Source organism: Castanea sativa, chromosome 7, assembly GCF_040712315.1.
Source record: "Castanea sativa cultivar Marrone di Chiusa Pesio chromosome 7, ASM4071231v1".
NCBI classification, from domain to species: Eukaryota; Viridiplantae; Streptophyta; class Magnoliopsida; order Fagales; family Fagaceae; genus Castanea; species Castanea sativa.
Window position 1 is genome coordinate 25,820,371 of NC_134019.1, and position 15,527 is coordinate 25,835,897.

Here is a 15,527-nt window from a genome sequence, read left to right on the forward strand (position 1 = left end):
GACAGACTTGCATGGTTTTAACACTTGAACTTGAAACTTTGTTCCTTAAAGCATTAAACACATCCTAGATCTACCCAAATACAAGTAAAGTGCATTTTGTCAAAGGATTAGCCAATTACATAAAATATTGATATATGTTCCTAACATGAATCACATATGTCCTAACAATCTTCCCTTTTGGCAATCTATGACAAAACTACATTAAACAAATGAACATATGAGAGAAGTCATAGATCATTCAACTCATATTCACTTGTTGAATACAATAAAATCTATCCTAACACAAACTCTTGAAAATTTTTGCAAGAAGTGAGTTCATGGCATGGAAGACTTTGACAACCTGTATTTCTAAAACACTTTAAACAAAACTCATCAAGGCATCTAGTGTGAGACAGAAATAAAAGATTGCATACAATATAAGAAGCACGTGCATAAAGAAAGAAAAGAAGCAACACGTGTAAAGATAGGTGAAAGAACTGTAATAAAAACCTCATCATATATGTATCATAAAAGAGTACAAGGTTTGCTATCACAAAGTGGTCACAAGACCAAAGGTACATGAACAATGTATCTAAAAAAAAAGAAAAGAAAAAGATACATAAGTCACTACATCCCTCAGAAGTATAGACACTCCCTCTAACAAAATTCTCCTATACTAACTCTCCCCCTATGAGTATGACTACTCTTATATCCAAAACTACTTCCATTTTTTGTCATGAGTGACAAAGGCTAAGTACATCAAGTAGACATCTCATCATCACTGGGTGAGCTAGCACCATTGTCCTCATCAGCATCATCATTGCTGGAGCCATCATCACTCTCATCCTCTGAAGTCGGTGGAGATGGAGAAGAAGTTGCTGTGAAACCACCCATGATAGCCTGTCGTTGTGCAATACGACCAACACAAGCATTTACCTGACACAACTCATCACTGAGAGTGTTAAGGTGAGCATCCATGTGCACAAGCTATGCCATGATGGCCTCAAGAGTCACTCCACTTGTGGAAGAAGGAGCAGAGGTGGATGGAGTTGAAGAAGCTGAAGGAGCTTCTGTCTCGGTCTGAGTTCGCCTCGAATAAAGCTGAGCATCACTCTGTTTAACGGTATTTGCGTCAATGGCACCCATGACGAAGAAGGGATCAGAAGGAGGAAAGGAGACAAAAAAATGGTGAAGGATCCTCGTGATAACCGAAGGAAAAATGAGCTTATCATGGGTTGTCGTATCCCTATAGATATCTATAAGGGACAGAATGAAGTGAGAAGGGAAGTCAATAGAAAGGTCCTCAATAAGGGATAAAAAAATCTGATTACGAGGCTTTGTAATAGAGTTATAGTGAGACAATGGATGAGAATGAATGTTATCGCCATGTTAAGGAATCTCAGACTTTTAGCAAAGGTTAAGCATCGGGTGTTTTGACTATCACCCCAAGAAGAAGGTCGCTCACAAAACAAAGACATGAGCTCGTCTTTAGACACAGTCTTAAGATGATCACAGCCGAGGTAGTCAGGATGCGCTACCTTTGGGATGTGGAGCACCTCGGATACAATATCTGGAGTGACCACAATGTGCGTACCTCGAACGCGAGTGAAGAAATAAGGTACTAAATAATCGAATCCGTACATGTTGGAGTAGAAATCCTGTATGATCACGGAAGGATAAGTGACCGGGACGCTACACAGTGACTCCCAACCCCTACTGTGAATGACAATAGGTAGGTTAGTATCGGAAAAATTTGATAAGATGACTTGGCGTTCTGAATAAATGCCTCGTCTAGAGAAGTTCTCCGAAAAGTCCTTGTGGGCTTTGTCATCATGGAACCGAGTGTGAGAAGGAGTAGGATCAGAAGAAGAGGATGCCCCAGAACGAAGAGGGTTCTGGGACGGAGTGGATTTGAGTTTAGCTGCCATAATGAAGACTAATGCGAGAGAGAGAGAGAGAAACAAGCAGAAAAGCACCAACAACATCAATATATAATAATATAAAGAAATTGAAGGCACGTATGCATGAAAATGCATGAGCATGTGACATGCAAACTTAAAAACATCATGAGCTTAACCCAATCCAAATCTAATAGCACACAATCTTTGCAACAAAGTAAAACACCCGACTAAATGCATGAATCATTGTTATAATGCATATGTGATGCAATGCATGATGATACAAGATCATTGAAACAAAACCCATCCCAAAACTTTAGCAAAAACCTTAAAAATTTTGAAAGATCTCAAAAAATTTCAAAAACCCCAAAAGTTAGGTCAAAAGATATGAAATGCATGATAAATGAGTGAGAAAGCATACTACCAGATGGAGAATGTGATCTTGAGACCGAAGAATGAGTGGGGAAGAGGTTTAGAGTGCTTAAGAGGTGTTTGGGAAGGTGAGAGGTCAGAAAGGATCGAGAGAGATCGAGAGAAATGAGAAAGAAATCGCGCGGACCCTTTATATAGAAGCTCATAATTCTTGACAGATCAAGAGGTATCGATAGGTGTCGAGCTTTAAAGTTCACCAGATATAGTTATCGAGAAGCTATCTAGAGGTTTCCACTGCAAAGGAGCTCGAAGGATCGAGAAGCTATCGAGCATCTATCGAGGAGACAGAAACTTTCTTGATGGATTGAGTAGCTATCGAAAATGTGATAAAAAGAAGCTGAAGGGGCTTGATAGATAGCCCAGTTGTCAAGAAGCTGTCGAGATTGCTTTAAAAATAATTTTTCAAGAATGGAAAAACACAAACATGAATGCAATCAAACATGCAACTCAAACAAAGATCCAAACAAAAATTTTAGCTCTCAAAAACATCTCTCAATAAAAAATGTCATGCATTTAGATCCAAAACAAACACACACACACACTAAACAAGTCTAACCAATTTTATATTTAAAAAATAATTTAAGACAGTTTAGTGGGCATACATTAACACAAGTATACCTTGTGATGGCCAAATCACATTATACTTGCACATGTATCAAAAGTAGCAAAGAATATTGCGTGTTGTGTGTGAAAAACATAGCAAGATTGCATAAGCGTCTACATGTTATGACGATTAGAGATATGAGTAAATCAATTTAACTCACACATGATCATAACTACTTGATGGGGACTATCACCTTCGAGGTACATCCTATAACTCCCACATCTCCTAAAATACACGCTTGCAATAATATTTTAAAGCATTTTGATTCTTTTTGCTTTATTTTTTTTTGCATATTTTTCTTTTAAGCATATCATGCATGGGCATATAAAAGAGAGAAAAGAAATACCCAATTATGTTAAGTTTTTGACATTGCACTTTTGCTACGCTAAAACATATCGATGTCATTTCATGATTGGCGGGCACCAGTGGTGAGATGGTTATTTATGCCTTTCTCTTAGGATTTTCAAGTCCTTCCCATCAAAAAGAGTGATACGAGTGTTAAGTACAAGAGATTACTTAATCTTACTCATCACAAACACGAGCCACAAAGATCACATGCTTAACTGTGCATAGAGAAGCTCATCTAAGTTAAAAGAGATACAAAGTTTAGAAAACTTTGTTTCATTGGCTATTCAAGGTACACAAGTACCAATGTACACAAGCACACATTGTTTTTGTACTTTTCTGATTTTTCAATTTTTTTAGATAAAAATAAAACAAAACTGAAAACAAACAAACAAAAACATGTTAAGCAAAGAAATACATAAAAACTAGACTGACTCAAAATAATAAAGTAAAACACTCAAGCAATGCAAACACACAAAAAGAGAGAGAGAGAAAAAGTGACTAAATCACTTGGAGCATTTTTCCTTTCATACCTTGGAAGAAATTTTCCTTTTAGCAAATCCTTGAACTAGCGGAGAGGGGAAAGAATTACAAACATTCAAGTTTGAAAGGAACACGAGGGCCTTGAGGAGATCTCCAAGAGGTGCAAGAGAGGATGGAAACTGACTCAGGTTTCCCGATGAGACCATACTGTTACTCTGTTGAGTGGCTTGCACTTGTAGCAATTAGGTCAAGTATGTCCAGTTGCTCCACAGTGATGACAGAGATGTTGCTTCTTTTGTTTAGACTTTTGAGCATTGCTATTCTTAGCCCTAGGGTTTTTGGTTTCTTTCTTAGCAAGCTTAGGGGGTGCTCCTGATAGGCCAAAAATGTATTGACCCCTTGTGATAAATTAATTGATTAATTACCCAAGTTTATACGTGGCAGCATAAAAAAAATCATTAACTAAATTATAATGCAGCGGAAAATAAAGTTGACACGATGATTTTTTTACGAATGGGGAAAACCTCCGAGGCAAAAACCCCACCGGGTGATTTTAAGGTCATCACTCCTGAGAATTCACTATAGTGACAATCTACAGTTGAACCCTTACCCTAATACCTAATTGGACTTGTTCTGTAGTGACAATCTCTCCTTGTATTGCACGGCTCCCAGTATGTGACTAACCAATAGATGTACAGATCCTAGTACACGACTTGAACACTAATTTGAGAAGGATGTTGGCTGCAAAGTTCTTTAGTTCATCACACGATGAAGATCACGAAGTTACTTGGTCACAAAATGCTACGCTGTACAAACACAGTAGCTTCTTTAAGATGAACTAGGGCAAACTAGGTTTCCGGTCATAATTTGCATGAACAACACTTTGCTTCACACTTGTACAATTGTGCTCTTTGTGACGGCCCTTAAAATAATCCTTATATATGTTTAGGGTTGTGAGAAAAGAAAGCCCAAACACATACTCACTTGATTCTTGGACAAACTTGATTCTCGGATGAAAATCAAAACTGAAAATCTGTTTTTCATAAACCTCGATAGATACCCTTATCTATCGAGCAGCTGTCGAGATTCGTGCTTAGACAGCTTTTAAACCTCAATAGACACTAATTATTGAGCTAGCTGTCGAGCTTTAATGAACAACACTTCTTCACTTGATTCTTGGACAAACTTGCATGGTTTTAACACTTGAACTTGAACCTTATTTCTTGAAGCATTGAACACATCCTAGATCTACCCAAATACAAGTAAAGTGCATTTTATCAAAGGATTAGCCAATTACATAAAATGTTGATATCTGTTCCTAACATGAATCACATATGTCCTAACAGCTCCTAAGGTAGATTTACCTTTGTCTATATTCTCACTATCTATCATAGTTTTCACATTATTGTTCTCAGATTCTACATTATTAGAAAGAGAAACAAAAATAGTAGTACTAGAAGAAGCAATATTAGAAGAGGAGAAATCATACCCTAAACTAGTTCGATCAGAAGCAGATTTCTGAAGGCTGAGCATCTCATCAAGCTTTGCACTTGAAGTCCTCTCCAATTGAGCTCTGATTTGAAACAGCTCCGCTTCAAGCTTCTTGGTCTTCTCAAGCAAGAAATTTTTTTCAAACCTCAGTGCTCCTATATTCTAATTGGCTTCATTAAACTTTGTTTTTCTCATTCAAGCTCCACATTACTGAGCTTCTTGGTGGCTAACCTATACAACTTTTTATGTTTTTTTGAGACCTTGTATAACTTTGCATAGGAAGTGTGGATGTCATCTTGTTCATCCATCTTCTCAAACTTTGACTGCACCAAGTCTTCTTCCTCATCTACATCTTCTACAATCCCCTCAGTAGGATTGACAGTGAAGGCATTTAGGATTCTGTCATCTTCATTTTCGCAATCATCCTCAAGTTCGGTGTCGCTCAAGGTTGCAGCAAGTGCCTTGCTTTTCCCAATGGACTTGAGATAAGTAGGGCACTCTTGTTTCATGTGACCGAAGCCTTGACACCCAAAACACATGGGTCTTGAGGGAACAGTGTACTGATCGCCATCCCTAGCATTCTTCTTCCCTTTGTCTTGGCTCTTAGACTGAGAAGAACTCGACTGCCTACGGTCCTTGTCGAAGCCCTTTGCATTGGCATTCTTCATGAACTTCTTGAATTGCTTGGTGATGTAGGACTTCATTTTAGAATCTTCATTGTCAAAAGACTCATTCGTGTCACTGCTCTTGGCCTTCAATGCCATGCTCTTTCTCTTACTAGATTTCCTTATCCTTGTCAAACCTAACTCATAGGTCTGCAAATTACCAACCAGCTCTGTCAAAGGAATCTTGTCAATATCTTTTGATTCCTCTATCGTGGTGATCTTGGCATAAAATCTCTCGGGTAGAGATTTGAGCTCACTTCTCACAATCTTGGGTTCAGGAATGGTTTCCCCAAGATTAAAGGCTGAGTTTACTATGTCCTTGAGCTTGACATAGAACTCATCAAATAACTCATCATTCTCCATCTTAATCTCTTCGAAGCTAATAGTGAGCCTCTGAAACTTTGAGTCCTTGACAGCCTTTGTTCCCTTATAGGTTGTTTGGAGAATGGTCTATGCTTCTTTTGCAGTTTCAGTGGAGAATATCTTCTTGAACTCTTCATTTGTGACCGCACTGAATAAGACATTTAATGCCCTACTGTTGAAGTTTGCCGCCTTGATCTTAGCATCATCCCAGTCGGCCGATGCTTCCTTTGGCTTGGTCCAACCTATCTCTATAGCTTGCCACACCTTCTCATCTAGAGACTACAAGAAAGCTTTCATGTGTACTTTTCAGTATGCATAGTTAGTACCATCAAATAGAGGAGGAATAACGAGAGACTGTCCTCTATCCATGACAAATAGGGGTCAATAGATCACATCAAAGATTAAACCCTAATTAGAGTGTGTCTGCTCTAATATTACTTGATAGACCAACAATGTATTGACCCCTTGTGATGGATTAATTAATTAATTACCCAAGTTTATTAATTAATCAGATTAACATGCAATGTACGTGGTAGCAAAAACAAATTACCAACTAAAAATAAAATACAGCAGAAAATAAATTTGACACAGTGATTTGTTTACAAATGGGGAAAACCTTCGGGGAAAAAACCCCATCGGGTGATTTTAAGGTCACCATTTTCGAGAATTCACTATTATCACGATAAGCGGTTACAAGTAAAGGAATCCCAGTACCTTATACCAACTTACAGTTGAACCCTTACCCCAATACCTAATTGGACTTGTTCTGTAGTGACAATCTCTCCTTTAAATGCACGGCTCCCAGTACGTGGCTAACCAATAGATGCGCGAATCCAGTACACTGGGATGCAGGTCTATCTCTGAGGAGAATAGGGTATTGCATTTTGGGTTGGTGAATATCTATGGGAAATCTAAACCTAGACTGGTCAAAACTTAGCCTTACAGTTCCATTAGCTAATTGCTGGACAAAATCTAAATTTGGGGTTTGGGTAGGGTGTTGGATCTAAAAAGAATAATTCTCATTTTGTAGTGTCCAATCTTGTGGGAATGAGACTTCTGTCCACTTAAGGGTCCTGGGTACTTGAATCTGAGATCCAGGTGCTGTGGCCTGGATAAGAATGGTCTCTCCTTTTGGTTTCTTGTTAAGGGCATAGACATTTAGGTTTGTCTTGATACACTTGTAGTAGACTTTGAATATCAAGGCTAACTGTTTGGTTCCTGGTACCATAAGAGTTCTTGAGGTCTTGATATTTAAGGTAAGGGTTTTCTAGATATGTGGGTCGTAAAAGGAAACTGTGAAGTTGGGAAAGCAATTGAAATGGACTGGTCCACTGCTAAGACTGGTTTGGATGGTTCCTAATAGACTATCTTCAAATCTAATGTGCCTTGTGTTGAAAAATCTGGTTTTTTATCTCATACAAAACACACAGCAGAAGCAACAAACACGGATCTACTTCATTCATGAGAGATAACATGTAACCTTGAATTTTAGAACAAAGAATTGAAAGCGTACCTTGATGCAGTGAAATTCAAAACCAAGACTTGAGAATACCTCTAATCTTCATCTTAATTCCACATGATGCCCAAGAAGTGTGGTCTCTCAATCAGTCTTTATGTATGTTGATTCTCAAAAGAAAAATCCTTTTTCTTCTCCTTGTAGAGAAAAACTGTTTCTTTCTTTTCATCATACGTATATCCTAACTACCTTGGTAGTTACTTTATTTAATAAATCTTATTAAATGAAACTGATTATCTAATCGGGTTAGCCTTTTAGGCCTACCCAATTGGGCTTTAGTTTGTGGCTTGAGATGAGACGAAAGGGAACAAATAAGACTCTAGCTCCAATGGGTCTTGGGCTTTTCTGTCAACCCTTGACAAGTCCAAAGTTACCATTAATTATATTTAATACCACTATATAAATATAATTACACTCTAGGCCTTATCAATATATATATATATATATATATATATATATATATATATATATATATATATATATATATATAAAACCGAAGCTTTGACCTCTCCATAATTTTCCACGTCAACAATTTTTTTTTTAATTTTTAAATCTAATTTATTTCTTTTTATTAAATATATACACTCTCCTTTCTCAAACCAAATACTCTTCCCCGTATAATTCTGAAACCAAAACACTAAAGCAATAGTGCAAGGGCAGAACGGCAGAACCTCTCCTTTCGACAAAACCAAACCCAGCACCTCTCCTTTCGACATTACTCACCAAACGTAGCTCACCAAATGCAGAACCTTTACACTCTCTGAAACGCAGATCCAAGCTATTTCACAGAAAGCTTGCAAGGGCATGACCATGGGAGCCAACGTTTTCAATCTCCGACCTAGCCTCCATATCAGAGCATTCTCTTTCGGTATCCCTCAACTAATCTATGAATAATCTCTTTTCCTATTGTCTTTAATTAGGTTTTTCTGTCAATTTAAGGATTTCGTCTTTAATTAGGGGTTTTTTTTTTTTTTTTTTTGTCAATTTAGGGATTTCATTCCTAACCCCTTTTTCTCTCTATTATTTTTTGTTGAAGTCAGGGAAACACTCATAAAAAATCAAATTCTACAGGTTTTGTTAGAAAGTGGAGATAGTCAAAATCTGACAACAATCCTACAAGTTTTGCTTTACTTTTCTATCTAGGTTTTTTAGCACATCTGATTTAGCTTTAGCTTAATCATTTGTTTGATTGAATAATTATTTGGGCACCTAAAACGTCATCCTTCTTTGTCCCCACTCAGTCCCATGTTTAAAAAAAAAAAAAAAAAACCTTCTACCTCTTCTGTACAAGTTCATGTCTTTTTTGTTTTGGTTTGTCTCTGATTTTAAAATTTAGGAAGAAATTGTATGTTCTCAGTGTTAGGATTAGTGCCCTTAAATCCTATTTTATGATGCTATGTATGATATTATGTATGACATGATGTATGACTTAATATTGTATTTGATAAAGTTATTTTATTATTATCTAAAATAGTGGTTACGTGAATATGAGACATTATCATATAGTCCATGAGATGCATTGTATGTGATTTATGTGAAAAGTCACAGAAGATGTAAATCACAAGTTCTTTGTAAACTCAGAATTAATAGTTCGTAGTCGGTGATGAAATTGGGCATTTCATCTGCGAAGACTATAACGTGTCAACTAAGATGATTTGTCTTGATCATGGAAGTGGAAGCTTCTAGTTGATATGTTGATATGTTTTAAGAGTTAAAACATATTGAACGGGACATTGTGAGATTTATTATTCTTCTAACGACCGTCAAATGAATAATAAATCTCACGACTTCTATTTGCATGAACTCTTAATCTTGAGAGAATAATGGACACGATCATGAAGTGTAGGTTGCTTTGATATATCGGGAGTGAGATGCGAAATAACGGTCAAAACCTCGGTATGTTGGGCAGCCACATTTAGTGTTGATGGAACATATATTCTCAAGATGGAATTCATAATATCTTGATGGAGATATAAAATATTCCCTTGAGATAAGTTTAATGGTTTCTGTTATTCAGAGAGTTAGGCCTAACCACTTTAGTAAGAAATTACTAAAGTATATATTTATGAAATTGGATTTCATAAATATATAATGAATAACTTTAAAGAATTAAACCGGGTACTCAAGGATAAGATGTAGTAATTTACAAAGTGGCAGTCTACATTTATGACTTTGTGTTACTACGAATATTTTATGAAGGGGTTACGTGTATAATAAAGTTTTGGGATATAATTTATTAATAAGGCCTAGAGTGCAATTATATTTATATAGTGGTATTAAATATAATTAATGGTAACTTTGGACTTGTCAAGAGTTGACGGAAAAGCCCAAGGCCCATTGGAGCTAGTGTCTTATTGGTCCCTTTTGGTCCCACTCCAAGCCACACACTAAAGCCCAATTGGAAAGGCCCAATAGGCCAACCCAATTAGATAATCAGTTAGTTATAAAGGGAGAAACATACAGAATTTTTATTAGAGGAGTTTAGAAAAGAAAAAGAAACGGTGTGTGAGAGATTGTGAGACACACTTTCATTCTCCCTTTGAAAAACTGATTGAGAGACCACACATCTTGGGCGTAAAGTGGAATTGGAGTGAAGATTAAAAGTGTTCCCAAGTGCTTCTAATCTTTGTTTTGAATTTCTCCACACCAAGGTACGCTATCTTGTTCTTAAATTCTGAAATTTACATTGTGCACGTTATCAATCATGAATGAAATAGATCCTTGTTCGTCGCTTCCGCTGTGTGTTTTGCATGAGATGCAAAACCAGAATTTTTCCTTCACTCAGTTGGGTTGTAGTTGTTTTGTTTTATAGTAGAATTGTAGTGAAACTCCAGCAATTATTCTTTTTAAGCTATTCTAGCAGACGAAACACATAAAAACCTTAATTAAAGAGATATGTGATAAGTGATTGCTAAGGGAACAAATCAGCACAACTTATTTGTCAACATTAGATTTGTTGATCTGTATATTTTTCTGCTCTATTTTTGGTGACACAAATTGGAGACATATGGCCATTAATGATTGATTCATACTGTGATTGTTTTGTGCAGATTTACTGTTCGACATAGTGTCGAATAGCATCATGATGATATGTTTCTTCTTCTTTTTTATGTACATCTAATTTGTAAATATTTTAGTGTTCTCTTTACATTTAAAGAACTCATGAAACTCAATTTGAATTGTACTTATCATGTATAAATAATTTTGTTTTTGAATTTTAGCGTAGTTAATTTTTTCGTTTCAATCCCTTTCAACTCTTTTAGTCCAGTCTCTACGCTTTACTTTGTAGGCAGTAGACTCAAGTTACAGAGAACACGTCATATTGGATTATAAATATTTATCCATCTAATAATATGTACATATATATTTTTTCCGTGTATGTTTAATAGTTACAACAAATATATGGTTGCTGTTTTAAATCAATATTCTGTTTTTTACTGTTTGATTGAAGGAACATGAGAGAGTTTGAATGTTAATGTTTTGATTAGAAATCAATGTTTTGGTAATCAAATTTGTTTAGAAATCTGTAACTATATATAAATTTAATTAGGACTCTATAACCATTATCTTATAAATAGTTTTTGCAATAATGTTTATTCTTTTTTTTTTAATATATATATTTTCTGTGCACCAAACCAATTCACGGCTGTTCAATTTATAATTCTTTGCACATTTGTGTTGTTCCTTCTCTGCAATAGATGTAAAAATAGCAGATTTCAATGAATACCAAACAGCAACAGATTTAATTCTTTGTACATTCGTTTGCTGTTTTAAAGGGTTTCATTCTTAATTTTTGTTCTTCCATTTACTTTTATTCAGATTTAATATTCCTGATTAATTTCTGCTTTTTTATTGCCTCTCTTCAGTCTTTTCCTCCATTCGAATCAAGGTTAAAGGTATGGTATTCGTTTGCCTCTGTACTAAATTTCTAAATTTTTTTTAGTATAGGGTTAACTATTTGTCTATGTACATCTAGTTTCTAAATATTGTAGTGTCCTGTTTACATTCAAAGAACTCATGAAACTCAATTTGAATTGTAACTTATCATGTATAGATAATTTTTTTTTTGAATTTTAAGTAATTAATAATTGCATTGGTATGCTGTTGAGACACACAATCCAAATAAAATTGTAAGAGACATGAAGGTTGTTTGAATTTTACTCTGTTTTAATGATCATGTTGATTATATGTGTGCTTTACCTATAAACAATTGCATTGTTGTATCTTCTGGAGTTTGATTTTTACAAACTTAACTTGAATGTTTTAAAGCTAGAACTCGCATGAGCACATTAACCAAGTTCTTAAGATTTCATAATAGCTGAATCTCCAAGTTCTAAGTCTTTTTACTATGAAATCTTAAGTAAGTGACCAAGAAGATAGGGAAATCATTTTGATGTTGCCTGAACTATATTTCTGATGTTTGAAAATTCATGGGTGGTTTCTTGTGTGTTTTTCTGAAATCATTCTCTCATTAGAAATCATGGGTGGTTCCACATTTTTCTTTATTGAATCCAAAACTTTTGAGTTTTCCGTTGTGGAGGGGGGTTCTTTTTTCTCTTTACGGATCTTTGAGAGAGGACATTGTTCAATGCGCTCTGTCTTTCTGGGGAAGGAGAGTGCAAACCGATTCTTGCTCCACTTGGAGGATTTAAATTCTAAGAAATCACCTGGTCAATATGCAAGAACGTTTAGAGAAGGTAACATGGTGTTCATCCTTCAACTGGGGTCAAACGCACATGGCAAGTTTTTAATGGTATCTGAACTTCTTCATGGTCAACAGAAGGGTACTATCGTGATACTTGAGGGAAGGTTGGGATGTGGCTGGCACTATTTTGGCATAAACCTGAGGAAAATAATGAAACCAGCCTCTCTGTTCAGTCAGGGATCTTCTCAGAGAACTTAGGGTGCTCCAGAGGTGGATGCGGCGGTGGTGGGTAACAGCCCTCATATCCAAGGCGGTGCAAAAAATAAAGGGAAACCAAACACAGGTATTCCCAATAGAGATGTCTCATCTTCCTATGCGTCGGTGGTGGTGGGGAATCGGAAAAATACCAGTAGCGGAGGGGTTGAAGGAAAGAAGAAATCTGCATTGGATGGGGTGAAGATTTTGTCAGATCTCTGCCACCATACCTGTAAGAAAGGTATCCTAGGACAGAGGGAGCAGGTTGGAGCGAAGCTTGTGTCAGATCCCAGCTGTGCTTACCGTGATTCCTGTAAGACAAGTACTCTCGGTCAGAGGGAGCTTCTCGGGGTGAAGGTTTTGTCAACGTTAAAGGTAATTGAAAGTGATGGGATGAAATCAGAACTAGCCTTGGACCTATTTATGCACTTGGAACGTGGGCTAGATGGGAATTGGGCTATTGTGTGGTCTGAGGTAAATGAAGTGGGCCCAAACTCTTTAAATCCACCAAAGCCCATTATACATAATCCTATTCCCTCCAGTCCTATCGTTCCAGCCAAGCCCAAAAGAGTGTGGAGGCCACGCCAAACCCCTATAATGCTAAACCCAGCCCACTGCCAGAGCTCTAATCCTGATCTCGTAGCCCACGCTCTGGGGTCTAGGCTTCAGAAGCCGATGGAGGTCCAGCTTCCGAGAGTGGGACAAGAGGGCTTGAGCTTAAGGGGTGAAGAGTCGAGGTCGGTGACTGCCTGCAGTGATGACCCAGTGACCGGAAAAGCTTTAGAGGCTTCTTGCAGCACCGATAAAGCTATTATCGACACCGGCAAGGATTTGTCTGGGTTCTCGAGCCCCTGTACTGAGGTGCCTCATGGGCTTGGGATTTGGGATTTGGGTGTCACCGGGGACTTGATGGTTGGCTCGAATTAGGTAGGGAGTGGGCTGGTGATGAGAAATGGATTTTTTCCTCTTTTAGACTTGGGTAATGTGTTGGAGGTTGAGTTTGGGGAAGGGGAAACACATGTAGAACATGTGGATTCAGTTGGGGCTCTTCAGTCAGAATCTGGGCTCCTTATTCTTCCTTGGGAGTCCAGTGGGGTGGTGGACAGTGGTTGTGGCAGTGGAGAGAAAGATAATTGTGTGTTGGAATGTGAACCTCTGTCTCAATGGGTTCCTAATGATCTCAACGTGGGTTTGCTGGCTCAGGGTTCTGTAGAAGGAGCACAGATGACTGAGTCTGGTCCACCCTCGGATTGGGTTTCCAAGTTGATGAAAAAATTCAGTAAAATGGTGGGTTTCCCTATTGTGAAACATGAAGCTCAATGTTTGGCCCTTTTTCTTATCTTGGAACAGAAGTGTCTCAAGGTGAATGATGAAGAGGTGTCTAAAAGACCTGCTAATTCAGGGACACGAGGCCTTAGGGAGCTTAAGGGGTTGATTTCTTTTGTTAATTATGATGCTGCCTCTGCTAGGAGTAAGAGCAGAGCTTCTTTGACTGACTTGGGGGTTGCTAGTAGTTTTAAATGACACTACGACTACTTTCTTGGAATGTAAGGGGGCTTAATAATCCCCGGAAGAGAGAGGTGTGTAAGAACCTTCTAAAAGAGTGGAAGTGCGATTTTGTTTGTCTTCAAGAAACGAAAGTTTCGTCTATTGAAGGGGTGTTTGTTCAGAGTTTATGGGGTAGTCCATTCACTGATTGGTTTGTTTTGGATACTGTGCAGTCTTCAGGTGGGGTCTTGCTGATTTGGGATAAGAGGGTTTTTGAGAAGTTGGATGTTATTGTTGGTTAGTTTTCTGTCAGTGTATTATTGAGAGGAGTGGTGGATGATTTTGTTTGGGCTTGTACAGGTGTGTATGGCCCTAATAACAATGGACAGTGGTCTAATTTGTGGGGGGAGTTGTCTTAGGTGCGCGCCAGGTGGCCCATGGCATGGTGTCTAGTAGGTGATTTTAATATTATCAGATACCCAAGTGAGAGACTTGGTTGTGAGACTTTTAGCCCTGCTATGTTCGCATTCTTAGATTTTATAGAGAATAATTCTTTAGTTGATTTACCTTTAGAGGGGGCTTCTTTCACTTGGTTTAGAGATTCTAGTTTTCCCTCTATGTCAAGAATTGACAGGGCCTTGGTTTCTCTTGATTGGGAGGAGCACTTTGAGAATGTATCCCAACAGGTGCTTCCTCGTGTTGTTTCAGACCACTGCCCTCTTCTGTTGGAAGTTGGTGTTGTTCGGCCTGGTCGAAGTGCCTTTAAATTTGAGAACATGTGGTTAAAGGATGAAGGATTTGTTGATAGAGTTAAGCAATGGTGGGATGGTTACAGTTTTGAGGGCTCTCCAAGTTTCATCTTGGCTCAAAAATTGAAGGCTCTGAAAGCAGACTTAAAAAATTGGAACAGGGAGGAGTATGGTGATTTGGCTTTTAGAAAGAAGAACAAGCTGACTGAGCTGATGGGGTTAGATGTGAGAGAGGAGCTAGTGGGTCTTTCAAATGAGGATCAGATTCGGCGCCTTCAACTCAAAGGAGATATAGAACAATTGGCTTCTCTTGAGGAGACTTCCTGGAGGCAAAAGGCTCGGCCTTATTTGTGAAAGAGGGAGATAATAATACTCGGTTTTTTCATAGATTAGCAAACTCCCATAGAAATGCTAATCAAATTAAAAGGATTGAGGTGGATGGTATTCTTTATGAGGATTAGCTTGATGTGCGCTCTCAGATAGTCCTCTTTTATCAAGAGTTGTATAAGGAAACTGAGGTGGGGCGTCCTTCTATGGATGGGTTAGATTTTGCTTGTATTGAAGAGGATGACCGGGTGTCCTTAGAGAAGGAGTTCACGAAGGAGGAAGTCTTC

General features: G+C 37.7%; 1 protein-coding gene across 1 annotated transcript; it reads left to right on the plus strand.

The window, feature by feature from the left end:
- Window positions 1-14,196: 14,196 nt before the first annotated feature.
- On the plus strand, window positions 14,197-15,267 carry LOC142644224 (uncharacterized). Its single transcript, XM_075818881.1, has 2 exons — window positions 14,197-14,461; window positions 14,699-15,267. Exons 1-2 carry the CDS (start codon window positions 14,197-14,199, stop codon window positions 15,265-15,267), a joined length of 834 nt encoding a protein of 277 aa, XP_075674996.1.
- The last annotated feature ends 260 nt before the right edge of the window (window positions 15,268-15,527 follow it).

Coding starts and splice junctions, on each gene's coding strand:
- LOC142644224 (XM_075818881.1), top strand. CDS start 14,197: ATGACACTACGACTACTTTCTTGGAATGTAAGGGGGCTTAATAATCCC. Junction 14,462..14,698: donor GAAGTTGGATGTTATTGTTG/GTTAGTTTTCTG, acceptor TCGCATTCTTAG/ATTTTATAGAGAATAATTCT.